This window comes from Gadus chalcogrammus, chromosome 1 (assembly GCF_026213295.1).
Source record: "Gadus chalcogrammus isolate NIFS_2021 chromosome 1, NIFS_Gcha_1.0, whole genome shotgun sequence".
NCBI lineage: Eukaryota > Metazoa > Chordata > Actinopteri > Gadiformes > Gadidae > Gadus > Gadus chalcogrammus.
The window spans coordinates 25,976,020-26,002,822 of NC_079412.1; the positions used below are offsets into that span (position 1 = coordinate 25,976,020).

At 46.8% G+C, this 26,803-nt stretch overlaps 2 protein-coding genes across 2 annotated transcripts in view; both read right to left on the reverse strand.

Annotated features, from left to right (window-relative positions):
* LOC130387188 (voltage-dependent L-type calcium channel subunit alpha-1D-like) overlaps positions 1 to 2,174 on the reverse strand; it is a 5,388-nt gene extending 3,214 nt beyond the window's left edge. Inside the window, exons 1-6 of the mRNA XM_056596231.1 lie at positions 2,139 to 2,174; positions 1,617 to 2,086; positions 1,373 to 1,432; positions 1,045 to 1,185; positions 540 to 679; positions 57 to 172 (exon numbers count right to left, since the gene is read on the reverse strand). Of these exons, the coding sequence (XP_056452206.1) occupies positions 57 to 172; positions 540 to 679; positions 1,045 to 1,185; positions 1,373 to 1,432; positions 1,617 to 2,086; positions 2,139 to 2,174 (963 nt within the window). The remainder of the gene's footprint in view (positions 1 to 56; positions 173 to 539; positions 680 to 1,044; positions 1,186 to 1,372; positions 1,433 to 1,616; positions 2,087 to 2,138) is intronic.
* Positions 2,175 to 2,514: 340 nt separating this feature from the next.
* The window catches only part of cacna1db (calcium channel, voltage-dependent, L type, alpha 1D subunit, b), a 62,125-nt gene continuing 37,836 nt past the window's right edge, over positions 2,515 to 26,803 (reverse strand). The window contains exons 10-41 of the mRNA XM_056598558.1: positions 26,715 to 26,802; positions 26,391 to 26,417; positions 25,639 to 25,799; positions 24,970 to 25,195; positions 24,348 to 24,555; positions 23,777 to 23,897; positions 23,270 to 23,384; positions 22,993 to 23,050; positions 22,598 to 22,658; positions 22,278 to 22,416; positions 21,739 to 21,868; positions 21,213 to 21,272; positions 21,009 to 21,068; positions 19,857 to 19,963; positions 19,177 to 19,264; positions 18,924 to 19,031; positions 18,421 to 18,473; positions 17,883 to 18,029; positions 17,218 to 17,419; positions 16,488 to 16,646; positions 15,844 to 15,954; positions 15,052 to 15,129; positions 11,821 to 11,946; positions 11,093 to 11,158; positions 10,499 to 10,590; positions 10,000 to 10,144; positions 9,724 to 9,851; positions 9,408 to 9,504; positions 8,909 to 9,011; positions 7,828 to 7,929; positions 3,942 to 4,078; positions 2,515 to 3,054 (exon numbers count right to left, since the gene is read on the reverse strand). Of these exons, the coding sequence (XP_056454533.1) occupies positions 2,896 to 3,054; positions 3,942 to 4,078; positions 7,828 to 7,929; positions 8,909 to 9,011; positions 9,408 to 9,504; positions 9,724 to 9,851; positions 10,000 to 10,144; positions 10,499 to 10,590; positions 11,093 to 11,158; positions 11,821 to 11,946; positions 15,052 to 15,129; positions 15,844 to 15,954; positions 16,488 to 16,646; positions 17,218 to 17,419; positions 17,883 to 18,029; positions 18,421 to 18,473; positions 18,924 to 19,031; positions 19,177 to 19,264; positions 19,857 to 19,963; positions 21,009 to 21,068; positions 21,213 to 21,272; positions 21,739 to 21,868; positions 22,278 to 22,416; positions 22,598 to 22,658; positions 22,993 to 23,050; positions 23,270 to 23,384; positions 23,777 to 23,897; positions 24,348 to 24,555; positions 24,970 to 25,195; positions 25,639 to 25,799; positions 26,391 to 26,417; positions 26,715 to 26,802 (3,662 nt within the window). The 3' untranslated portion in view covers positions 2,515 to 2,895. The remainder of the gene's footprint in view (positions 3,055 to 3,941; positions 4,079 to 7,827; positions 7,930 to 8,908; positions 9,012 to 9,407; positions 9,505 to 9,723; positions 9,852 to 9,999; positions 10,145 to 10,498; positions 10,591 to 11,092; positions 11,159 to 11,820; positions 11,947 to 15,051; positions 15,130 to 15,843; positions 15,955 to 16,487; positions 16,647 to 17,217; positions 17,420 to 17,882; positions 18,030 to 18,420; positions 18,474 to 18,923; positions 19,032 to 19,176; positions 19,265 to 19,856; positions 19,964 to 21,008; positions 21,069 to 21,212; positions 21,273 to 21,738; positions 21,869 to 22,277; positions 22,417 to 22,597; positions 22,659 to 22,992; positions 23,051 to 23,269; positions 23,385 to 23,776; positions 23,898 to 24,347; positions 24,556 to 24,969; positions 25,196 to 25,638; positions 25,800 to 26,390; positions 26,418 to 26,714; position 26,803) is intronic.

Genomic DNA, 26,803 nt, shown 5'->3' on the forward strand with positions numbered 1-26,803 from the left:
GTGTGTGTGTGTGTGTGTGTGTGTGTGTGTGTGTGTGTGTGTGTGTGCTGGATCACCTGCTGCTGCATGAGGTGCAGGGGCAGAGCCGTGCAGGAGGGCGAGAGAGGGGGCGGGTCCTCGTCGCTGCCCTGGCGACGCAGACACTCAAAGCTGAAGGTGGACCTGCCGGACGCTGGGAAGGACCCATCACACACAGCGTTACACACATCGACCCGCGTCAACGCACAACACAAGCCATCACATCCTCACATACCAAACACACAACACAACACGACCACAGAACAACGTACGCATCACAACGACGCACAACATGCAGCCACACCCAAGACAGACAACGTCACACAAAAGAACAACACACCACACAACGATGTCACAAGCAGTGGAAACGTCAAAGCCTCCTGAGCACCACTCGAATGACTAGACTGAGTTGAAACCAGGGTGGCTCGGTCAAGTGCCCCTGTACCCCTTCTAGTCTGGGCTATTATCTGGTCGGGCTCATTGACAAAAGAGGGATAGACAACAACAGCGAATCAACTCACGTTGCGGCGAGGAAAGAAACCGCCTCTTGGGTGACCGACAACCATCTTGGAAGATGGGCTGTTGGTCGTCGTCATAGTAACCCCCGGGGGCTTCGGGGTCCTGGTCCCCCTCGGCGTCATGGTAGTCCATGTGAGACAACCTGAATGGGTGGTAGAACACAATGCGTACGTGGAGTTTAACATTTGATTCATAACACACGATAGTTTAGGTTTTAATTGTGTTCATACATCCTGGGCATAATCTCTGCAATGAAACAATAGACATTTTCAGACGATATATTATGTGATAACAAGAGGAAAGTTGTTGATAAAAATATAAAGTTAAGAAAACATGCAATACATCCAGAGGGGCTCCTGGTGTCATTGTCACCGCCCACCCTCTGCATGGAGAATAGTTGAGGCTCCCCTTCCCCACCTTAACCCTCTGCATGGAGAACAGTCGAGGCTGAATCCTAAGTACATAATAACAGTAGTATCAAGGGGAAGTCAGGTCTTAAGGGACGACCTGTCTCTTGTGAACATGATGTCGTCTTCGTTGAACTCCTCCCCACTGTAGTACTCCCCCGAGCCCCAGTCCTCATCACTGGTCCCGCCCCCCGGCTCCTCTCGGCGAATAGCGGGGTAGGCGCCGCCCCCTGCCTCCGACCTGGTGGTTAGAAGACGTCAAGTGAACCCACTCGTCGACGCAGCCGCCGCAACGTTGCAATTAAAAAACGGTTTGAATATGATTAAAAACACACGTTATTATGCGTTGGCCTGTTGCAAAAATATAAATAAAAGCTTTGCTAAAACAAGTTTCAATTGTTCCACTTGATTCCCGTCGTCCAGCGTACCTGACGTAGGCCTCGTAGTAGCGCGTCCTGCTCCTACGTGCAGCAGGAGACGGAGCAGTCCTGCTTGTACGTGTTGCAGGAGACGGAGAATGGTCATCCAGCATACACAGGTGATCATGGAAGAGAAGAATCATGAGCCTTGCGATTAGAAATGGGCTAGAAACGTCCCCACACACACTCACACACCACCCAGCAGCAATACAGCCACGGTATACCGCCGCGCCTCTGAACGCCGCCGACTGACCTGCTGGAGTTCCACTTCCTGCGGCCGGCCGGCTCTCCCGCGTGCCGGCCGGCCGCGCCAGACGACGCCGGCACGCCCCCGTTGGGATCCCGGCGTGACGAGGGTCTGGTCCCGTTGGCCAGGGGCCGCACGGAGGGCACGTTGGCGTTGTTGAGGTTGGCGTTGGAGCACACGGGCGACTGGTGCCTCTTGGCGGCGTCACAGCCGGGGTGTTCCCGGAGGTGGGCGGGGCCCTGGCGATGGTTGTGCTGAAGCGGGGAGGAGGCGGCGGCAGTGGCAGTGGCGGTGGCGGCGGGCTCGGCGGCGATGGCCCCTCCCGCCCATCCCCTGTCGTCGTCGCCGGCCCCCGTGGCGTTGGGGAGGGACGGGAGCACCTGCAGCGGCCGCTGGGTGACGTTGGACAGATGGGCGGAGCCCCGCTGGTCCCCGTTGGCGTGGCAGACGTGGTTGCCGAAGAGACCGCCGTTACGCTGCCCGGGAGACACAGACAACGGGTGAGACCGGGGGAGGACGGGGTGAGACCGGGGTGAGACCGGGGTAGGACGGGGGAGAGCACATGAGGACAGGTAACAACAAGTGAGAACAGGGGAGAAAGGGTGTGGACAGGTGTGGACAGGTGTGGACAGGTTTGGACAGGTGTAAACAGGGGAGAAAGGGTGTGGACAGGTGGGGACAGTGGGGAGAAGATAACAAACGACAGCACCAGGTAAAACAGGTGAGAAGCCGCAGACACGGGCATGTCAATAATTAACAGAAAGCCTTCACCAGTAACAGATAGGCTAAGTTACTCATTCACAAGTTAAGCAGCCATGTAAACATTTTGAAATGCAATACAAACTGTTCAAACTATAAAATTATTCTGTGAATCACCTGCTGACATGTCAAAGTGTATTGGCCTCAGGTAACAGGGAAATTTGTTTTCCTCTACATTTCCAGGGTATCAAACCATGATGCTCTGTCTGAGAAGTAACCACAAGATCTTATATCCGCTTCCTCTCACAATATGATTTTTCTGTTACCCAGCTACGGATACCACATTCTTTTTGGAGTTTCCCAATGACTCAATTTATTTAACTTATTCATAATCGATGTACACAAAGATAAAGATAAGCCCAGCAAGTTGGTCTTGACGACGAGGCTCTCGTTGTGATAATCATGGTAGAAAAAGTATCAAAATAATACAATTTGAGGGAGCAAGAGATGCAACTTGTGTGGTTAAATGCAGCAATACTAAAAGCCCAGTTTGATTGAACGACAGCGCAACCCGTTCTAATCCCATTCAGACTCCAAGCGCCACATCAACTCCACTGGCCGTGTTTACCCTGTAGATCTCCTCCTCCTCCTCTCCATTGGCCTCCACCAGCCCCTCCTCCTGCAGGTCACATGATATGGCGCGCCGAATCTCCGGTCCGATGTCGTGCAGCGTCCGCAGACCGGCCTGCGTGTAGTGGGGGGGGGGGGGGACAGCTGTGAGCCGGCAGACGCCCACATTGACATTTGCATGCGCGCGCACACATTGATAACATAGAATAAACTGGAAAAATGTGCACTTGATAGTTTTTTTCCAACATGCCTCTCATTATGCATGTAGCCAAACACCCACACATACAAGCCTACTTTTTCTCACACACACACGTACGCACGCACAAACACACGAACGCAAGCACACACACACACCCACACACGCATGCACGTATGCATACAAACGCACATGGGCACACACACACACAAACACACACACACACACACATTCATTCAAACACACAGAGGCACACACCGACACACACACAGACACACACACTCTATTTCTAGCCGGGATAACAGCTGCCTCTGGCACTAGTTAAAGGTCAAAAGTCTGAAAGACAGAGGCGATTTACAGGCATGCTTACAACTCAAGTGAGTGGAGCTTCTTCCCACCCGCCCCTTTCACTCTCGCACAGCCACCCTGAACCCATCCACACACACACACGCACACACACACGCACACACACGCACACACACACACACACACACACACACAAATACATAAATACACACACATAGCCTCTATATAGCGGAGCTGAATGTGAGTTGATCATGTGGACCGGATATCACAGTTTCCCCAGTTGAGCCACTATCTAGAGCAAGTCATTGTGAATATGATGTTGTGAATATGTCCAAATACATGTAGTGTAAAATACCAACACGATAACAAGTGAGTCATCATGTAAGTCATTATCACAGGTGAGTCGTTTGGACATTTGTCAGCCCCACACATGACAGGCAGACGCCAATCGCGACCTTGCTGCAGAGCCTACAGTCAGAGCCAGCAGGCCAGCCACCCACCTGCAGTGCCATGGTGGTGTTGAGTCCATCCCAGGGGTGCCTCCCCACCAGGCCTTGCTCCTTGCGTCGCTTGAACTTCCTGAAGTAGTCCTGGATCAGGAAGGTGGCGTAGAACTTCCCCACCGTTATCTCGTCATCTGAGCCAACAAGAAAAAATAAAAACGGGTTAAAAAAATGCAAACAAACAAAACAAAACCAGTATCTTTCAGCCAAAAAATCTGTTCTGTCAATACAGCTTAACAAACATTCCAACATCTAACTAGTGGATTACTTCTCGGTTTTCCAAATAGCACAGCAGCCTCAGAGTACTGGTATTTCCAAATTAAAGGAAGCCCAATACGCTTATCATTCAAAATGCCTAAATGAGCCGACACAGGCAAGGCAGGCCTAGCTTAACATCATACACATAGTTATTTCATTCTCAGCCATGAGCACTGAGAATGGCATGGTTTTGACCTGGGCACCAACTTTTACAGATCATCGTCATCAGACATCTCCCGTGGCCATTTTTGCTTTCTGCCATAAACAGCAGAAGGAACACAAAGGAAAATGTCTATCTGAACTGGAGAACTCACAAATACAAGAAGTATTTGTGGGAACTCCGAACAAACAACACGTCCAAGACTGTGCAAGCCAGCCCGCAGAAGATGCAGGAGCCAGGGAACAGATCGCAAGATGTGCAACGCTAAGCCGAGCAGGGTGCTACGTGCACCACCAAGGAGGGCTCTGTCTAACACACTTCATAAAGAACCCATAAGACTCTGTTCATGTTTATGTTCGCCCTCATTGAATTCCACTTCAGACTTGAAGGGCCAGGGCGACATCCACAAAAGCATCTTAAGATAGTTCCTAGGAAGTTTCCTGAGAATTTTCTCGTATTGCTTGAGATGTTGTTATATTCCTTGCTTACACGCTTGTTTTTAAGTAGTCTCCCTTTTCAAACTTGTGAGTCACTTGCATTCTCTAGAGCAGGGGTCTCAAACTCGCGGCCCGGGGGCCAATTGAGGCCCGCGGGATGATATTTTGTGGTCCGCCACTTGACATCAAAGTTTAGTGTTAGTGTGGCCAGCGCATTGTTGTCAAACACACATTTTTGCTGAATGGCTTGCCACGCTTTTTTATCACTTGTGATAGGGTGACCAGATGTCCCGGTTTTGCCGGGACAGTCCCAATTTTGAGTTGCGTGTCCTGAGTCCCGACAAAAGCCAAAGGACGCTAAAATGTTCCGGTTTCCACCAACTGCTATTAAATGTCCCGTGTTGTCAGCGATTACATAGCGAACGTGATCTAATGATAGCCCGATCAATAACTTAGATTGGGTCAGTTGTGCTCCTGTTTTTTGTGGAATACTTGATGCAGCCCAGCCTGACCCAGACTCTACCTCCGGTGGCCCTGGTAAGTTGAGTTTGAGAACCCTGCTCTAGAGAGAATGAGAGAGAGAGAGAGAGAGAGAGAGAGAGAGAGAGAGAGAGAGAGAGAGAGAGAGAGAGAGAGAGAGAGAGAGAGAGAGAGAGAGAGAGAGAGAGAGAGAGAGAGGTAACCCTACAATTCCATACCCCAGAATAACAAAGAACTGCCAAGAAAAGCTGTCAGTAAGGGGAAGAAGTTGAGAAATGGCAAGGCAATGGCCACAAACTCTGGGAGAGAGAGATACCTTCAGAAAGAGAGAGGGAGACATACAAGCAGGGGAAGAGACATACATAAATACAAACACACGTACAGTCAGAGAGAGAGAGAGACCGAGTGGGAGATAGAGAAAGAGAGCGGCAAAGATGTGGGGAGATAGGTTCAGCAGAGCTGAGTAAGCAGGGCCATAAGCAGACAACACACAGAAGTACCAGATTGCATATCATCAGTTGTCAGGCCTGTCATATAACTTAAATAGGGTATTTGGTATCACAGAGTAGAGCTAATGCTGAACTCTCAATGAGAAACCAGTAACAAAATAATCTTTATGATGATATAAAGTAATAGTTATTTGTTTTGACAGATAGCTTGTTTTTGTAAGTAAATTATTTCAATAATAATATAAAGCATCCTATAAATCTATATTTGTACTGTTAAAATATTTGATAACATAAATGGATGAGTGCTTAAGAGATAAGTAATAGGAGTAAAGTAGAGAGAGGTATTGGGTCGTTCCTAACACAAATACATGCATGAGGTCTTTACGCACTTGAAAAACCACACAGACACGTTGAAGATTGTAAGCATACAAAATGTAAACAACAGAGTGTTGTTGCTGCAAACTGCATGTGGACGGAAAGCCAAAAGCAAAATATTTAACAGTTAAAAAACCACCAGATGTCTTTGTTACTAAAGACACTTGTTAAGTTATACAATAGCAATAGCAACACTACTATTACAACAAGGCCCAAGGAGCAGAAGGAAGATAAGAGACTGAAAGAGAGGGAGAGAGAGAGAGAGAGAGAGAGAGAGAGAGAGAGAGAGAGAGAGAGAGAGAGAGAGAGAGAGAGAGAGAGAGAGAGAGAGAGAGAGACAGAGAGAGAGAGAGAGAGAGAGAGAGAGAGAGACACACACACACACACACACACACACACACACACACACACACACACACACACACACACACACACACACACACACACACACACACACACACACACACACACACACACACACACACACACAGAGACAGAGACAGAGAGAGACAGAGAGAGAGACACACACAGACATATGAAAAGCCAATAAAATGTGAAGAAGCAAGAGACGGATGGTCCCGCCGAGAAGGAGTGTTAAGGAGCTTGTTTCTGTGAATTCACAGTTAGCCGTGAGAATACTACAATCAACCTAATTTGTTTCCTTTGGTGTTTATCTGTGGCTAGCTACACAGAGTGATGCCTGCATGAACAGGATGCCACCGAACCCACTATAGTCATGCTCAACAGTTCTGACTAATCTGGTGACTTCTTATCCAATCCACTGTCACTGACCCCTGTTTTGAGAGGACATCCGTGGGAGGTTGCTAATCGCCATTATTATTATTTGCCATTTTGTGATTTGTCCATAGCAACTGACAATATATACCTTTCGTTGCTACATGTAATTAATGAGCAGGTAGAGGGTTATTGGGCTCATTGGGCTCGAACCCAAAACCTGTTAGCTGGAACCTATTTTGAATCTTGGACAATGAATTCCTTTCTATCCTTTGACATAATTGCTTGCAGATGCAAATGACGGGTAAACATTGTGCACGATTATTTTGAAGGATGAATCGGTTCATCACAGGATTCCCAGTAGGTATGCTGTTTTCTTGCATCAACGGCCCCAATCACACTTTGTGTGGGTCATATTTGCATCATGCAAATGGAGCTTCTGTGGGTTAGCATAAGGTACCAGTGGAAATGTCGTGCGACAGGAGGTTGAATACGTTTGGATGCTCTTTAAGCCGCGGAAGAGATGAGAAGAATGATACGAACGTGTCTGAACTCTGTGTGTGTGTGTGTGTGTGTGCGGCGCACACACACACACTGTGCGCGCGCGTGCGTGCGTGCGTGCGTGCGTGAGTGTGTGCGTGACAGACGTGGTCTATGGCCATCTCTAAATAGGGTTAGGATTTAAATTTGTCAATTAAAATGATCAACATTGGTTGTGATAAGCTTACAAAATGCTTGCTTTTCTCAGTTTTCTGGTTCTACAATGAACACTTTTATGCCTTTGCCTGCCCGTTTTCTGGTATTTATGGCATTTTAACACCCTTATGGGCCCCTTATCCACCTAGTGGCCATTTTGGTTCTAAACCCTCGCAGGGTGGAGGAACTGAATGGGGAGTTACACATTCAGTTGCTCAACTCAGCTCGTGTCTAGAACCAAGATGGAGCCAAGCAGGCCGCTAGGTTAGCAAGCCCTGTGGAACAGCACTGACCGCCTGCGGCTGGAACCACTTGGTCCAGAAGCTTCATGCTGGTCCTCTTCCAGATCTTCTTGATGACCGCCCTCAGCTCCTCGTTGGCCAGGTCCAGGTTACCTGGCCAACGAAAGGAAAGGAGAAACAAACAAACAAACAAACAAACAAACAAACAAACAAACAAACAAACAAACAAACAAACAAACAAACAAACAAACAAACAAAGACAGAAAGACAAAAAGAAACAAAGAAAGGACCAAACAAGCAAAGACTCATTAATTACATGCACTTGACAACTTTCACAAATACTCTGGGTAATGAGGTCTCCCTTGCGTTCACACACACACACACACACACACACACACACACACACACACACACACACACACACACACACACACACACACACACACACACACACACACACACACACACACACACACACACACACTCACATTTCCCTTTTTCACATTTCCCTTTTTAAGGTTACCGTGGAGATCCGTCTGTTTCCTTGAAGAACACAACTTTGGTGCCAATGTTCTGAACAATGTGTTTAGTGTGTGTGGAGCAGGTGGAGATCTTGGAAGAATTGGGTTACAACATATGGTAACATGTGGCCACGACAGCGCTTGGAGCGCCCTCTACGGGCTGAAACACCCCATGGCTCCGCACCTGTCACACTAACTAGTGATGTCAAAGCATATGTGTTTTACCATCAATGCGAAAACGAAAAGACATGATGATGTTTTGAGGATCACTTTGTTGCATATTTTTGAGTTGATCTGGTCTGATATTATGGAATGCTAATAACCATCCTATCTCTTACAAATACTGTGAATATTCTGTTTAATGTATGCATTGTCTGTCAGTATAGGTGGTGTTTATTTGTTGTGGTCATTCTTGCACTATAATGTTGTTACGTTACCATATCATTATGTTATATGTTGCGTGGCAAATATATTAATAGCACATTTGGAGTATGGGGAAACGCAATTTCGGTCCACAGTGTAACCTGTTGCACGGTCAGTCTGTCAATAAAGTTGACTTTGACTGTGATCTCGGTGATCTCCACCAGAGCCTGGCCCCGCCCGCTGCTCACCCTCAGTCTTGATCTTCAGCGCGGTCCGGACCAGGGCGAACAGCGTGGCGTTGAACATCACCGTGCCGTCGCTGTTCAGAGGCATGTTCATCGCCACCAGACGCTGGTCATGGAAAGTCATAGATATGAGGAATCAAATGCAGACACAATCAGCCCCTTCTCCTCGCAGGTCTGGAACGTTTTGTTCTCAAAGTGCTTCTTTTCAGGAGTCAGAATTGGAACAAAAAAAAGTGAAATAGAGAGAGGTTTCATAAGAGCCGATTCATCTATCAGTTAATCATCAGTTCAACTCAAACTCGTACGCTTTGAAGATACGTAAATGAATGCACATTATCCATATGTATAAAGACAACACTACAGTACACTTGACGAAAAACTATGAGTCTGCACTGGGCTTCCTTGGCTGCGGTAACACTGGAATTGAACATAGCACTCAGTTCTCTTATGATATCTCTGCACTAGAGCTTTGGTCGTGGGGTCCTCCTACGTCACCACCCACCTTGCACGCCACCCGGTGGGGACAGAGCTTCCCGAAGCCCAGGGGAGGCTGGATCCTCCTCAGCAGGGTCACCACGTCCAGATGTTTGATCCGACCCCTGCAGTCACAACCCCCGTTTGGTCTGTTATTTGATTGACTTTGGTCCATGGGATGTTTAGTTCCACCCAGCGACATGTGAATTAGCAGCATTAGGGATTGAAGCAGAGCCCACAATGCGGCTGGTTCAGCTAGTTCAGATCTTCACAAGAACATCCACATAGAAGTACGTCGATCGTATCCCCGAGCAGAGGAACACACATATTTTGTATAGACCTACTTGGCTTCAGGGTCGTATTCGGACCAGATCCTCTTGAACTCATCCAGGTGATGTGGCCCCAGAATGGACCAATCCCGAGTAAGGTAGTCAAAGTTGTCCATGATGACGGCCACAAACAGGTTAATGATCTGACAAAGGCAAGAACCATTTGGTTAAGCAACTTTTATTTTTGACTTGTTGTCAGTAGTAGAATCTATCCCATCAAGTATAAACGACCTAATCTGGATGAAGAATCTTATGTCATTGAATCTCGCACGTGGAGCTTTCAGACTTTACCAGGAAGGCGCAGAGCATGTAGAAGCTGATGAAGTAGATGATGGCGAAGCCGCTGCCACAGCTCTTCTCCCCCGACTCAGAGTCACAATTTTCGCTCGGCATACAGGCCAGCATTATCTCCTGCCATGCTTCACCTGTCGCACACCTGGGGAGGAGAAAGGAAAACTATCAACCTATAGCACCTAGAAATCCATCCTATAGCGACTTGGCGATGGGCTTTTTTTGTAAAGAACCCTCATCACGTTGTAAAAACATTAAAAGGACAATTGTGATAATACAATAAAGGACAATCATTAATACAAAGAAAAGTTCCAATATAGATAAGCTTTATGTATAGTTCTCGACCTCACCTGTGAATGGATTTGGATTAGTGCTTCGCATTGACCACGATAATAATGTACAAAGCAAATGACCAAAAACACCATTTGTGGCAACTCACAGACAGCCATACACAGAATTCATATGGATGCATGTCCACGACAAAAACAACAGCCACTACCTGAAGAGCATCAGGACAGCCTGTGGAAACGTCTGGAAGTTGTTGTTGCGGTTGATATGTGTTCCGTCCACCATTGCTATTTTCCCAAACACCTGAAGAACACCAAAGGACACATTTTCCTCAACCGCTGGAAGGCAATCGAACCGCCTTATCTTCATTGCCCTGACTTTTCATTAAAAATGATGGTTACTAATGTTTATGACCATTTATAACCTCCAGCTTGTCGGCCATCAGGCTCTAGATAAAAATCTAAAGTCTGATTTCTGAAACTATGTAACTACCAATCTGTTCTTATAGAAGCGCTTAGCTCTCCTGGATGTCAATCAATCTTAGTCATTCTCAAGGCTTTTCCTTGTCTCTCGTAGAAGCATTTCCTTGTCTCATCTCACAGGTTTCAGAAGGCACTGTCACCCAATCGTTGGAGCTTTGGCCTATGCAACTCTTGGAGACCATCACTTTGATTTGTTCACAGATAAAAAACTAAATTGATGGTGGGTGGACACTATTCTAATGAACAAAGGTTAAAAGTAAAAACAACCAAATTGAGTCTTTGCAGTGTAAAGTTTCATCTGCGCTAAGGTCGAACAACGATACCTGCATTCCGATGACTGCATAGATGAAGAAGAGCATGGCGATCAGAAGGGCAACGTAGGGAAGAGCCTGAATTTGGGGGAAAAGTCTGTATTTATGCAACACCACTCATTATAACCCTCATACTTGACGATGCATGCTTAGAAAAAGGATCATAAAGCTAGCCTAAGTAGTAACCATTGGGATGACACTGCCCCCTCCTGCAAACAACTCTCTGACCAAAGCAATATCAATTTCTTATGTCTCATAGTCTCATCTCATGATTAATGCTGAGCAGGGGCATCACTTTCACCACAATGAACACTCTCACCCGACTGGTCAACGATTTTTTACCTTCTACTTCTAATGAAGGGATGAACCCTAGAGCTGTGCAAATAATCGAATTTGATCATGATTTCGATGTTTCGCGATTACGATTGATTCTTCTCTTCTTCTTTTTTTTAAGTATATTTAATTTAGAAGAACAGCTGGATACATATTTGCACATCATTTTCAATTGTGAGTACTTTCGATTTTAACATTTTGGGAAATTTCAAAGTTCTCATTTACAAAGTGTTTTTCTTTGAGAGAAATTCTTAAAAAGCGCATTATGTTTTTAAACCCAAAAAATACCGTTAAAATAATCATGATTTCAATATTGACCAAAACAATCATGATTATGATTTTTTTTCCATAATCAAGCATCCCTAGTGGAGCCCCGTGGATGGACCCCCACCCTCCCCTCCCCTCACCTGAAACGACTTGATGAAGGTCCACAGCAGGGTTCTGATCCCCTCCCCCCTGCTCAGCAGCTTGACCAACCGCATCACCCGGAACAGGCGGAAGAAGGTGATGGAGATGCGTGCGCTGTCCTGGTTCTGTAACACAGGCGCACGGCGTGACCGGGGGAACGGGCAGACGGACAGACAGCATGCAGACGGAGAGGAGGCGGACGAGGCCGTCCGGACACGGTGACACAGGGGTGTCTCACTCACTGAAACATTATGTCCCTCGACTCGGTCGTTCATCATTCATCCACCTCCTAACTAAATGTATATTTTGTGGTCGATTACAAAAATACAAATTTTTTAGGAGTTGTTTCATCGTTTGCTCACCCGCACGTTGGGGTCAAGACATGCATGTTGTTTCGATACGTTTGTCCCACAGTAAAAACATACAATGTCATGCACGCACACACACACACACACACACACACACACACACACATACACACACAGGCGCGCTCGGACACCAAATGGATCCTATGTAGAGTGAAAGGATGCCACTATAGCATGCTGTATGGAGTACGGCTGGTCTGGGCCAGCAGGTCCTCAGAGGGTATAGCCTTGGTCTGGTCACCAAGACCTCCCTGAGTTACTGAGAGAAGCCCTGATGGAGATGGTGCTAGGGGCTCTTGGTGACCGAGGGGAAACAGCTCTTATGTCCGGTGTCAAAAGATCGCTTTTTTGTAGATTGACATGGTAGGAAGACTTTTCTTAATTTGACGAATGGCCAGGGTGTTTTCCAGCTGTGCAGCTAGTGGTACATCTGTGGGACTTTCACCCCTCTTTAATGAAGTTGGAATACACCGTAAAAAAAAGTAAATTCCAAGCTTAGCCTGGAGAAACTAATACCGTACCCAGAGTGGCCTCAACCAACCCTATCCTAGCCCTTCGTATCCCTCACATCGGGAGCACAGAGCGAGCCTCCTCGATGAAGGGCTTACAACCAAGAAACCACCCAGCACGGAACCGCACGGCACATCAAATCTGAGTCATGTATCCAGACATCTCGACAAGGTCCATTCAACCCGTGCAAACCGTGGGTGAAACACAAGCACGGACAAGAGCATCAATGAACCCCTCGCATGTTATCGAACCGTTTATGTTGATGTAGAAGTGCTTTGACAAAAACAACAGGCAACAGATCATTACAATGAAAAGACATCAACTGAACCGTTCAACTTTCGGACGGACGACAAAAAGGGGTGGGTGGGGAGCAGGGGGGGAGGGGGGGGGTTGCATATTAGGGGAGGGGCTTTTCTTACCCCTGGTTCCACTATCACCTTGACGACAGGAAGGGCTGCCGACTTGAAACCAAAAGCCTAGGGTTAAACTGAGTTTGCCAGGTACAAATCTTAAGAAAAGCGTGCGTCTGTCCTAAGTGAATGGTGCTCCTTTGAACGGTTGCCTGTAAATGTGATATACATCCTACTTGAACGTAGCAGGTCTGACAACAAAGCATGCATGCTTTTTACTTCTGTACACCATCTCATCTACAGAGACCCACACCAGAATGAGTATGTGTGTGTATGTGTGTGTGTGTGTGTGTGTGTGTTTCCAATAGTGTAGACGCCACAAATAATTCTGCAATGACTCGAGGACACATGGAGCACATGGTTTAAAGATGTTGAGAAACAGCGGGAGGAGATTCCTTGCAGTTTCTAGCGGTAAGCCTTGCAAAAAGTCTCACAATGAACATACCGAGAATTATGTATAGAAGATGTAACACAAGTTGTGTTTTTCCCGGTTAACGGCTTTTAATTAACCTTTTATGGGGTCGATTTGTTATTTGTCCAATCATTTAAATCATGTTTTCGCTTATTTATTTTTTTGCGAATGGAAAATACAAGTCAAAGCTAAACCTTACATGATCCCAACCATTACACATCGTGATCCTGAATGCAGCCCTGACCGGAGACACTGCAAGGTGAACTCAAGGCAAACACAGAGGACAGAGGGGGTGGCAGGGGATGGGGAGTTGGGATGTGTGTGTGTGTGTGTGTGTGTGTGTGTGTGTGTGTGTGTGTGTGTGTGTGTGTGTGTGTGTGTGTGTGTGTGTGTGTGTGTGTGTGTGTGTGTGTGTGTGTGTGTGTGTGTGTGTGTGTGTGTGTGTGTGTGTGATACACATCTACTCACATTGATCTCAGTGATGGCAATATCGACCACGCTACCCACAACAATTAATGCGTCAAACGTGTTCCATGCATCAGTGAAATAGTGCTGCAGACACCAGCCCCGAGAAAACAAGAGGGACGATAGACAGAGAGACAGAGACAGAGAGACAGAGACAGAGACAGAGAGACAGAGAAACAGAGAGACAGAGAGACAGAGAGACAGAGAGACAGAGAGACAGAGAGACAGAGAGACAGAGAGACAGAGAGAGAGAGAGAGAAACACACACACAGAAACATGAAAAGCCAATAAAATGTGAAGAAGCAAGAGACGGATAAAGCAAACATTTCTAGGATACACCGAGTCAGTAAGAGAGGAAGGAGGGACTCATCATTTCCTAAACAGTTTTGTTATTGTGTTGTAACATGAACTAAAATGACAGTTAAAAGTTCACTGATCCCTCACTGACTCAGTGCTTTGTTAATAAAATGAATGATTTGCCATCATAGCCTTTGACTAAGTGATTCATATGGATCATTCTGTTCACTGTATATATATATATATATATATATATATATATATATATATATATATATATATAGTGTAGTTTAGCCAATAAATAGATCATACAGTCTGTCCTATTTTTTAGGACTGATGCTTCCATTTGGAATGTAATAGGAAATTTCTGTCCGACACCAGTATATTACTGAACCTTTTACAAGCCATTTTGGATTTGATCCACCTATACTGATATTTGGTCAGTGTCGGCTGATGTGTGTGTTGTGTGTGAACCAAAGCCTATGATGTCCAACCCCGACCTTGTGCACAACGAATTGTAATAAAAGCAGATAGTCCAAAACAACGCCAGCTCAGAGAAAACAACAAACTACTACGAAACGACCAACATGAGCAGAGCAGTGAGAGAAATGGAGGGCGGAAGGCGAGAAAGAAATAAGGAAAGGAAAGTGCTGCAGCGGATGTAGGGGGAGGAGAAGGAGAAGGAGGAGGAGGAGGAGGAGGAGGAGGAGGAGGAGGAGGAGGAGGAGGAGTTCAAGGGGATGGGGGGGGGGGGGGTCTACGAGGGTCTACCTGACTGAGGACGATATCGACTACACTCCCGATCACCACCAGAGCGTCAAAGACGTTCCAGGCGTCACCCACGTAGCCCTGGTCGCCACGGTAACGTACAGCCAGGAGAGAGGTGGTAACAGTGGAGAGGGATGGGGGAGAGGGGGTCATGAAAAGGAAAAAAGACACAGTGAGGTCAGGGGTCACAGGGGATGAAGTGTGGAGGGGGGGGGGGGGGGGGGGTTGGGAGGGAGACAAGGGGTTGGGTAAAAGGTTAGAAATAAGGCTATAAGAGGAGAATCACATGGCGGATAAGTTAAGAGAGGAGAGGGAAAGGGGAGAGGAGGGGAGATGAAGGGAGATAGGAAGAGGAGTTAAGGTGACAAAAGAGAGGGAGAAAAGGAAAGAGAAGATGAAAGAAAAGGTGAGGAGAGAGGGAGATGAATGGAATCCAAGGTCTCGGTTCCGCACGTCGTTTCAGTGAGACTTCTACCGTTCGGCCCAGCCGGAGCGCATTAACTCTCACATGTCTTAACTGGTGTCCCTGAGAGTGAAAGTGAAATCTGAAATGTCGGAGCGGCGTTCCGATCCGGCGCATCGATCACTGCGAGTCGCAATGAAACGACGCAGGTCAGAGGTCAGAGAGGAGGAGGAGAGAGGTGGGGAGGAGAGAAGTGGGGAGAAGAGGAGAGGGGAGGAGAGGAGGGAAGTGAAGAGGAGAGAAGTGGGGAGGAGAGGACAGAAGTGGGGAGGAGAGGAAAGGGGAGAAATGAGGAGCAGAGGAGTGGGGAGGAGAGCAGAGAAGAGTTGTACCCTTGGTTTGAAGGCGATGAGCTTCAAGATCATCTCGACGGTGAACACTCCGGTGAAGACCATGTTGAGGATGTCCATGGCAGAGCTAAACATGTCAGACTGCTTATAGTGCTGCGGGGGACAAGAAGCCGTGGAGAAAGTGGCAAACAAGGCTGGAATACACATCATCATCATCCAAAACTCAACATCAAAAATAATAATAGGATATAACTTAAAGGAGTGGGACAAAAAGAAAGGCAATAATGCACAGTAGGTTTATGTGACTATTTATTTAGTATATATTTGTTTCTCCCCTATGTGTTTATACATTATACAATCTGCCTGATTATGGAAAAAATCATAATCACGATTATTTTTGGGTTTGAAAACATGATGCATTTATTCATAATTTCTTTCCAAAAAACACATTGTCACTGAATAAAAAAAAGTCACACAATGTCCGAGTAGAAAATGTTCTACTTGAACATTTTGTATCACAAAGTTGCCTTGGGCCGTAACACGCCTCCCCCTCTTCCTGCGAAAATCTCAAACCCAAAAGGCATTTGTTTCAATCTCATTGTGTTTGATCTCCAGCTAAATCTCAGCTAAAGCTCTTCAAATCCAATACTTTGCTGTCAAGAAGTGGATCTCAAGGGACCGCTCACCTGGATGGCCAGACAGAGGGTGTTGAGGATGATGAGCACGAACATGACATACTCGAAGCCCGTGGAGTTGACCACGTACCAGAACTTGTACTGGTACGGGTTCTTGGGGATGTAGCGGCGCAAAGGCCGGGCTTTCAGAGCGTACTCTACGCACTGGCGCTGGAGAGAGAGAGAGAGAGAGAGAGAGAGAGAGAGAGAGAGAGAGAGAGAGAGAGAGAGAGAGAGAGAGAGAGAGAGAGGAAAGAGAGAGAGAAGAAAGAGAGAGAGAGACATAACAAACACACATGGCTCAGAGAGTTGAATGAACCTGTTGTGAGGAAGCATGGTCCTCAACTTGCCATTAATTATTTTGCTGGTAGAACATTTGATGAGAGAGATAAGCGATGAAGTGTTTTGGTGTGATTTCTAAAGAAGCAAGTATAAAAGTTATGCCTGGCATTTGCTCAGCTAGGCTCCTTCATGCTGCTGCTAGTCCTTGATTGAATCCTTTTCCTAAGCCCAAAGCACACAGAGTGCAGATTTCGGCTCATATTCGCAGCGCGACCCAAATAGAATCAGAAATAGAATCATATTGTTTGGCGGAGCAAAGCACATACAGCAGGAATGTAGGCAGTATTCTTTCACTTGCTTGGTGCAGGCCTTAATTCTATTTTGGACACTTCCAGACATTATTTGTGTCCGTCCCCAACACACCCGCGTTCTTCCGGGCTCTGCATGCCGCGGTTCCTACCTGGTTCTTGTCCAGCTCACAGTTCTTGTACTCCTTCTCCCCTTGCTCCTGGAAGGTGACGATGACGAAACCCACGAAGATGTTCATCATGAAGAAGGCGATGATGATGATGTAGATGATGAAGAAGATGGAGATCTCCACGCGGTAGTTGTAGATGGGACCCATGTTCTCCCGGTTGGAGTCGATGGCTTTGTACAGCAGGCTGCAGGGAGACACAGGCAGGGCCGGGTTGTACGTGCACCGCTCACACAATGGATGCACCGCAAGCGCACTCACACAGACTCACAGTGAAACTCTTTTTTAAACACACAAAAAGAGGTGTGGACAGAAGTGTGCACCTTCAGGCCTTCTGGCAGAGAGGGCGTTCAGCCTGACCCTAACCATTAACCTATCTAAGTAGTTGTGTTGCCTTAAGCTAGCCAAGTATTAGTGTTCCCTAAACCTAACCACATTCCACCGTCTAAAAATAATAATATAAGCCATGTATCCAAGTCTCCTCAGTGAAAGTCCTGTAATTGACCCATTCAAGCACCAAACCTTCTCCCAACATGCACTTTGTCTCTTTTTACACAGAGTCACCTGACTTCTAAAGCCTTTCTGGCGTGAGGTCCACTATTCCCGTGTGTAGTGGAGACACATGCACCCTGACAGGGGGTACTACTCACGAGGGCCACCCCTCGAAGGTGGAGACGGTGAAGAGGGCCATCATCGCCATGAGAACGTTGTCAAAGTTGAAGTCACTGTTGTTCCACTTCCTCTCCCTGAGCATGGGCAGGGCCGTGTCGCCGTTGGTGTACTGGATGTAGTTGCCCCTGTCGGAAGGAAAGGAGTCAATAGGTATATTATGTAAACATAGCGACTTCAAGCTCGACGACACGGCATTCACACAAGTCCTGATTGAATCCCAGATCAAAGTCTTGATAGAGATCAATGCTGGGAAGCCTGGCCTATTTTCTTGTTCCTTGTTCATGACATCAGCTTTCATCAGTTTGTTTTGAATATGTTGATTATGCCGCTATTGGGTGAATCTATCAAAGAGGTGACTAACTTCAATGAGACAAACACACACACACACACGCACACACACACACACAGACACCAACCATAAGCACATTCTGAGAAAAACCAATCCAGATTCACACAGTGCGTTTGAGACACAGTACGGCAGCTGGTGTGCTAACGCAAGATGGAAGATGGACCTACTTGCACTCGTCAGGGCTTGACTTGGCATCGTCTGTGCAGCGATAAAACTTGCCCTGCAAGGAACCAAACAAAGAAAAACATTGGGTTGAAGGAATAAACCTGCACTTAACATCTGTATATAACCTTTTATCACCATTTGAATTCATGAGTGTTTAAAAATAGGAACATCGCCATTTATTTTCTCTTTAACTCAATTTGATCTGTAGAGAAAAAGTGAGGCAATTTAATAATACGCAATGGGATGGCAGCAGTCATCAGGGTGACATTTTTCAGATTTAGTACCACCATAAAAGATGTTATGTCAAAATAACTGTCAAGCACAGCAAAGATCCCGTGGACCCATCTCAACAGAGTGGTTCTTCAATCTGTAATTTCTCAGACCAAGGCCCCCGCATTTGATCACAAACACAAACACACACACACACACACACACACACACACACACACACACACACACACACACACTAATACAAAACATCATCACTGGCCATCCACAACGTTACCTTGAAGAGCTGCACCCCGATGCAGGCAAACATGAACTGCAGCAGGGTGGTGACGATCATGATGTTACCGATGGTTCGGATGGCCACGAACACACACTGGACCACGTGCTGAGGAAGAGGAAAAGGGAGAGTTCCCCACTGAAAGACCACTGATTTCCAAAAATTGTCCTTGCATGAAAGTAGGGCTGTCCTCACAAATACAGGTCAATCCGGAAAGCACCACTAGGTGGAAGAGCTTTGCATGTGTCCTCACCTTGAGTCCCTTGGCTCTGTTGATGGCCCTCAGGGGCCTCAGCACTCGGAGAACGCGGAGGATCTTCACCACGGAGATGGCAGAGGACCTGTTGGTGAGGGAACGCCAGGGGCGTCAGGGTCTCTCGCCCCAAACCGTGCCACTCAAGACTCAAACAATGTGCTCCAGACTGTCATTGAAGCAGCAAATTTACATATATATTAGGAACAGTTGAAAAATGTATCTAAAATTGCAACAGATGCAACGATTAGACATTCACGTTGAATGTCTTCATGCATTTGGAAAAGGAATATCAAGCCCCTTTTGCAGTCTAATCATTTACATTTACATTTAGGGCATTATGCAGATGACTTTACCCAAAGCGACTTACAAGAAGTACATTTGTTAGATGAAGGTGAAACAATATATCGCAGTCGGTACAGTAAGGGTGTTCATAGAACCAGGTGCAAAGCACTAGGTAAACCCATTCCCCGTACACAACAAAGATATCCCAGAAATGTTCCGGAGTATTTCCTGTATGGGGTCATGTGTGAATCGGATAACATAGAGAACAGACATGAAGCAGTTCAGCAGCTGTCCTGAGATATGTATATGTGCGATCTTGTCTTGAAACAGCAGGACTTTGATCAACATCCAACATGAGTGGTGCCTTCTACATGTTCGATCCAACGGTAACTTACTGAATTCCGAAGGACACCAGAGACACGCCCACCACCAGCAGGTCTAAGAGGTTGAAGTAGTTCCTACAGAACGCCCCTTTATGGAGGAACGCGCCGAACGCTGTCATCTGAACACACGCAGAGGTGAGGGTAAGGACTGGATATAGACATTTGGATTCATATTAATAGACATATAAACATGTTGATTCATTTACTGAATTTAAGCATGCAGTCAATATAACTTCCATGAAATGCAGTGACAAATCAATATTTTTAACTAGAAAAATATCTAGCCAAAGAAAAATATCTCAAAGCTGCTTTTATAATATATATGATATATATCATTGTGTAAAAATGAAATGTAATGTCCTAAAACATTCATGAAGCTGAGCTGCTGATCCAAGTAATCATCACCACATAAGATAGTGTTCAAAATGCAGTGTGAAAAACAAACATGCATGTCCACACGCACGCACACACATACACACTCAATAAAAAAAAGTGCAATAGTGGTGTAATGGAGTCCTTGTTGATTGAAACTGAACAAGCAGATTCCATGGAAGGAACTTGGAACATGGCAACAAGGTGAAGAGGGTGAGTGTCGTTGACCGGGGTGAAATACTTGAACACACAGTGGGGGTCATTGGCTTGAACGTGGACACAAGTGGTCACAAAAAGTGACTCTCACTATTCAAGAGGCCGGCACATTCCAGAAGAAAATATAGCCTTTCTGTGATATGACTGTCGGTAACAGTACCAGATCCACAAAAAGTCTCAAAAACTAGGACTTTTTTTATAATTATTTTTTTCTGAAAAAAAGATCCTGTTTTGATTTAGCAAATAAATATTTCAATCTAACTGCAACGATGTTGTGAGAAAATAACAGCGTTCCACAAAAAGGTAGAAAAAAAAAATATATTGACAAATAGTAACCTCCAGTATTACTATGTAATTACATTCAATTATTGAGTGACTGATGGAATATAGACAATATAAAATGACTAAAATATAACGCATGGTCTCCACAGAGACGGACAAGACTCCATAACAATAAGACAGGTGGGCGGCCATTTTGAATGAAACACCAGGGCGGGAGGAAGTGGCGTGCACGGGCGTGCTCGGAAGCGGCGGGGGGTTGCTGTTGCCACGGTAACAGTCCCTACCATTGTTTACCTTAATGAGGATCTCAAATGTAAACATACTAGTGAAGACATAATCTGCATTGTTTAGGATCTGAGGAGGTAATCAGAGTGACACAGACACAAACACACACACACACACACACACACACACATAGATAAACACAAACAAACAAGCAGGGAGTTACTGAGGTCCTACCCAGTACAGTATAAGCACAGCACAGCCGGCCACATTTACCTTCAAGAGGATCTCAACAGTAAAGATTGCGGTGAAAGCATAGTCAAAATAACCAAGTATCTGAAAAAGGCAAGGCACAGGTTAGAGTCATCATCGCACGATGAAGATGATGGTTTACCCAACACACATTTTTAACATCGGGTACGATCAAAGGGAATGCTCGAGCCAATGGCTGAAGCAGTGGGTGTGGCATAAACATACTCAAACAACAAGCAGTCAACATTCTGTATGTATCTAAAACAATGCTATCAAACACCTTAAATACAGTGCCCCTAAATACATTGTACAGTATTTTGGCCTTTTCGCTGTCACTTTTATCCAAAGCCACTCGGAGTGAACTCATTACTACTCATAAAGGATCAGGTCGGGGTTAGAGCATCTCCTTAAAGGATTCAACCAGCTGGGAATCAAACCCAGTACCTTCCAGCCGGTGAGTTAAACCCATCGACCGCTCCACTATCCTGCCGCCACACGAGCCCCATGTCCTCATGAACCTAACGACCCGTGTTATGGTGTCTAAACGTACGAAGTTGCGTCTGGAGAAGTTGCGAATGGGGTCCTCCGCGGCCAGGGAGACGGAGCTGAGCATGATGAAGACGAGGATGAGGTTGGTGAAGATCTGGTGGTTGATGAGCTTGTGGCAGAGCACGCGGAACCTGCAGACGTCACGCGGAGAAGGAAAGACAAGGATCCACGGGTTTTTGAGTAGCAGCAACGCATAGTGGCAGTAAGAGCAAAGGCTTGTGCATTTGTGAATGTGTGTCTGGTTGTGTGTGCGTACGGGCATGTGTGTGTGTGCGTTGTATGATCGTGTGTGTAAGTGTATGTCTGTGTTTTATAATATTATTGTTAATTGTAAGTGTGTGTGTGTGTGTATGGGGGAGGTTACGATGACGTATGTAAATGTCTGTTTTATGATTTTGTTCAGTATGTGTGTCAGTAAGTGTGTGCGTCTGTTTGTGTGTACATATGCACGTGCGTTTGTCTGCGTGTGTGTTTGTGTGTGTGTGTGTGGGCGTGCGTGCGTGCGTGCATGTGCGTGCGTGTGTGTGTGATGTGACTGACGGGTTGGTGCTGCTGAAGATGAAGAAGGCGCTGCCCTCGGGGATGGGCGGAGTCTTCTCCTTCATGGTGAGCTCGGACATCCTGAGGGGGCGTGGCCCCGGAGGAACCTCTGGTAGCTCCTCCTCTTCCTCTTCACACGCTGGGGAAACCAAACACCATCATCTCAACATTACAACGTTTCAAAGTGGTTAAAGTTAATCATAGTTCAAATAGCTAAATAGGCCCAAAAACACCAGGACACACACACACACACACACACACACACACACACACACACACAAACACACACACAGAAAAAATCACACACACACACGCTTTACCCGAAGTGTCCAAAGTAGGGTATGGCTCTTTATCTTCCTCCAGTCCACTCTCTACCGCCACCTACAGGCATTGAGAGGTTTGTCAATAAATAACACAACACTTGACTGTGAGGCTTAGTTTACTGTAAAAGGACATTAATCAAGATCATAAATGCACTAATATATATCCAAAACAAAGTTAGATAGGAAACTTGACACTATAAAATAATTGAATCATCTCAAGAATCAAGATTATTTATTGTTTCACGTCACATACAAGTTTAAGGCAGTACAATTACTTGGTTCTGGCTCCTCAGCCTAGCGACAGCAAACATGTTAAAGTTATCAATAAACACAATATAATTTAAACAACAGAAACCAAACAAATTCAATAGATCTTCAACACTCTCTCTTACCTTGGTTTCTCTGCTCTCTGGCTTGGCCTCTACTTTCTTCCTGTCAGCAATTGTACAGCTGTAGGAATAAACACAAGAATACAAAAATTAAATCAATAAAGTATTTCATTTTTTCTTTTTTACTAAAACAACAACAAAAATATATTCCTAATTTAACAAGTTTTAAAAGCTTCACTAGGGACACGGGACCACGTTCAGTTAACCACAGTGTCAAGGCCATAGTGTTCACTTAGCGGTACACCAGGATACGACAGGCTAGCTAGCAGCTACACCGTACATGGCATTGTTCTTCCTCTTCTTTGCCTCCTCTTCCTCTTTCTGAGCCGTGTTGAGGCTCTCAGCATCTGCCAGGTTGTCAACGGCGATGGCCAAGAAGACGTTCAGCAGGATGTCTGTTCATACGACTTGAGGGAAAAATTAAAGACTGAAAGGAAATGTAATTATGACTGTAGATGTGTACGGATGTGTATGGGTCGATGTGTACGGCACGGACACAGCTGTGTGTGCATACGTTCATGTGCACACAAGTGTGTGTGTGTGTGTGTGTGTGTGTGTGTGTGTGTGTGTGTGTGTGTGTGTGTGTGTGTGTGTGTGTGTGTGTGTGTGTGTGTGTGTGTGTGTGTGTGTGTGTGTGTGTGAGAGAGTGTGTGTGTGTGTGTGCATGTGAGTGCATGCGTGTGTGTTTGTGCATGTGTGTGTGCATGGGTGTGTGTGTGCACATGCACACGTATGTGTCTGTACGTACGCATGCGTGTGTGTGTGCGTATTATGCTCAGCAGGATACAGTTTCCACAGATGAAGAGGATGATGAAGTAGATGCAGACCACCATGCCCGAGGAGGCGGGGCCACCGTACGCCATGATGCCGTCGTACATGACCTGGTTCCAGTCCTCGCCCGTCAGGATCTGACCACAACACACAAGGAATGGTCCGCGTGCTCGCAACGTAGCGTGCTCGTGCTGAATATGGTTGTCTTTATTACACGAATACATCTGATGTGTGTTGCACCTCTCATCATGGGGGAGAATCGCAAGGGGTTTGACAGCACTGAAAATAAGAATGGGAGTGTGTGTTTTCTTGTGATGAAATCGATCAAAGCTAAAAGCACTAAACAGAGGTGTCTGAGGAGGTGTGGGCGGTGTAGCGCTGTCTGTAGTAGACAGGAACTGACTGTCTGGAACATGGTAGGAGCCAGATCTCGGGAGGAGGATCCGGCACAACAAAAATCAAGCAGACCCAGCTAAGTCGGCTTGTTCATATGAACAGACTTCTAAGAAACAGACATTTTGTGTATTCCTCACTCTCCTTTGGTAGAGTGACCTTTGACCCCCAGCGGAGGCCGGCCCTGCACCCACCTGGAACACGGTGAGCAGGGCCTGGGGGAAGTTGTCGAAGGTGCTCCTCTTGGTGACCGTCTCGTCGAAGTTGAACTTTCCCCCGAACAGCTGCATGCCCAGCAGGGAGAAGATGATGATGAAGAGGAAGAGCAGCAGCAGCAGGGAGGCGATGGACTTCATGGAGTTCAGCAGCGACGCCACCAGGTTGCTTAGCGACGCCCAATGCCTTCGGGAGAAGTGCGGTTAGGAAGAGGAGTGTGACACATAGGTGTCCGTGGGGCTCTCGCACCCGTTAGCAAAGACAGATGCACACGTAAACAAAGACACACTATAGAAAACAAAAAAACATGAACACACTTGAACGCATTTATAAAGTGATAGACACACGCACACAGAGACACACACACATTTAAAATCGAATGAACAAAAAAACACAATAGAAAACAAAAGTGTTCAAACTTAAGTGATCAGCATTAGCACGTCAGAGCTGAAATAGCTAAAACATGCCCCAAAACATATCCCCCACTCCGTGTCAGGTAAAGCTGGAGTTTCTTCCTATATGTGTCACCTGTACACATACAATGACGCACACACACACACACACACACACACACACACACACACACACACACACACTCACCGTGTGACCTTGAAGATGCGCAGCAGCCGCACACAGCGGAACACGGAGATGCCCAGCGGTGACATGACGGCCAGCTCCACCAGGATGGTCTCCACGATGCCCCCGCATACCACGAAGCAGTCGAAGCGGTTGAACAGCGACACAAAGTAGGCCTGCAGGCCCAGGCTGTACATCTTCACCAGCATCTCCAGAGTGAACATGGCCAGGAGCACCTTGTTGGCCACGTCTGGGGGAGGGGGAGGAGGGGGGAGGGAGGTGGGAGGGGAGAGAAAAGTGAAGTGGAAGGGGGGGGGAAAAGGTGAAGAGGAGAAGGTCGGAGGAGAGGAGGACTGAAGAGGATAGGGGAGGGGAGAGGGAATAGTGGAGGGAGGGAAGAGGATTGGGTATGGAGATGAAGAGGAGGAGGAGAGTGGAGGAGAGGAGGGCTGAAGAGGAGGGGGAAGGGGAGATGAGGAGAAAGAAGCGGGGAAGAGGCATAGAGAGGAGGGAAAAAGGAAGTGAAAAGGGAGAGGAGAGGGAGAGAGAGAGGAGAGAGGAGAGAAGGAAGGTGAGGAGAAGGGGACAGAGTAGAATGAATTCCACCGTGCCACAAAGAGCAAGACATGTTCTAGGACCAGCTCAGCGGCCAGGTAAGAGATGGTTCTGTGGGTTGTACTGGCACACTCGTACCCTGTACTTCCGTGAGCCAATCCGGCTGGTTGTAGTGCTCCGAGGAGATGGTCAGCGTGTTGAGGAACACCAGGACGATGACCAGCCAATAGAAGGTCACCGACTTCACCGCCGCCCGGCACTTCCTGCGGCAAAAACGGTTCCACCGCCGCCACTGGCGACTGCGGAAAAAACAAAATGGAGGCAGGAGGGTGAGGTGCTGGATGCAGTGGTAGTGTTTACTATTTAGCCTTGTGTCCAAAGCGACTTACACAGACGTTTTATTGGCTAGAAGATACCAGGTAGGGGCTAGGCATCTTGCTCAAGGATGCCTGGGATGTTTTTCACAAATCTATATATTTCTTTTTTTTTAAAACCTTGAAGGGTTTTGTATTTGTTTGAGGATACTAGTAAGTAAGACGGGTTGTACGTCAAACTGCTTTTAGGATGTGATGATGGCCGTGGATCAGAGGTTATAATGGCAAGGCTGTAAGGGAAGTGACGAGAGGCGAAGTATTCAAAGGGTTGATTAGTGAAGATGAAAACACGATGCACGGTACACAGGGACATGGGAGGAAGATTGATTGAAACCACGGTTAAATGACACCTGTAGCAGCTTCAGGAGTAAGAGGTACACAGGGGCCCAATCGGTCATGCAAGACAGGGGGTCCCCTGGCGGTAAATCAGGATGGAGGGGGCCGCCGGGATCATGCAGCTTTGAGTGATGGAGGACGGGGACGGGGGGGGACGGGGGGGGGCACCGACGTACTAACCTGCCCCTGGACTTGCTGATGTTTAGACTGGAGGGAGAACAAGTGTGGTGGAGCGTTAGCACAACGTTGAGTTCAATGGTTACAAATGTTTCTGTTGGACTGAATACACCTCGAAAGAGAGAGCGCGGGATTATGGGATGGAGAGGAAGAGAGAGAGAGAGAGAGAGAGAGAGAGCGAGAGAGAGAGAGAGAGAGAGAGAGAGAGCGAGAGAGAGCGTGTGTGTGTGTGTGTGTGTGTGTGTGTGTGTGTGTGTGTGTGTGTGTGTGTGTGTGTGTGTGTGTGTGTGTGCGCGCTTGCGTATGTGCGTGCGTGCGTGTGCGTACCATATCTGACCGCAGCATTTGGAGCGGCCCTCCTCTCCGCTGGGGTTCTCCGTGTTCACAGATTCAGTCTCGCTCGTGGGTATGCTCGC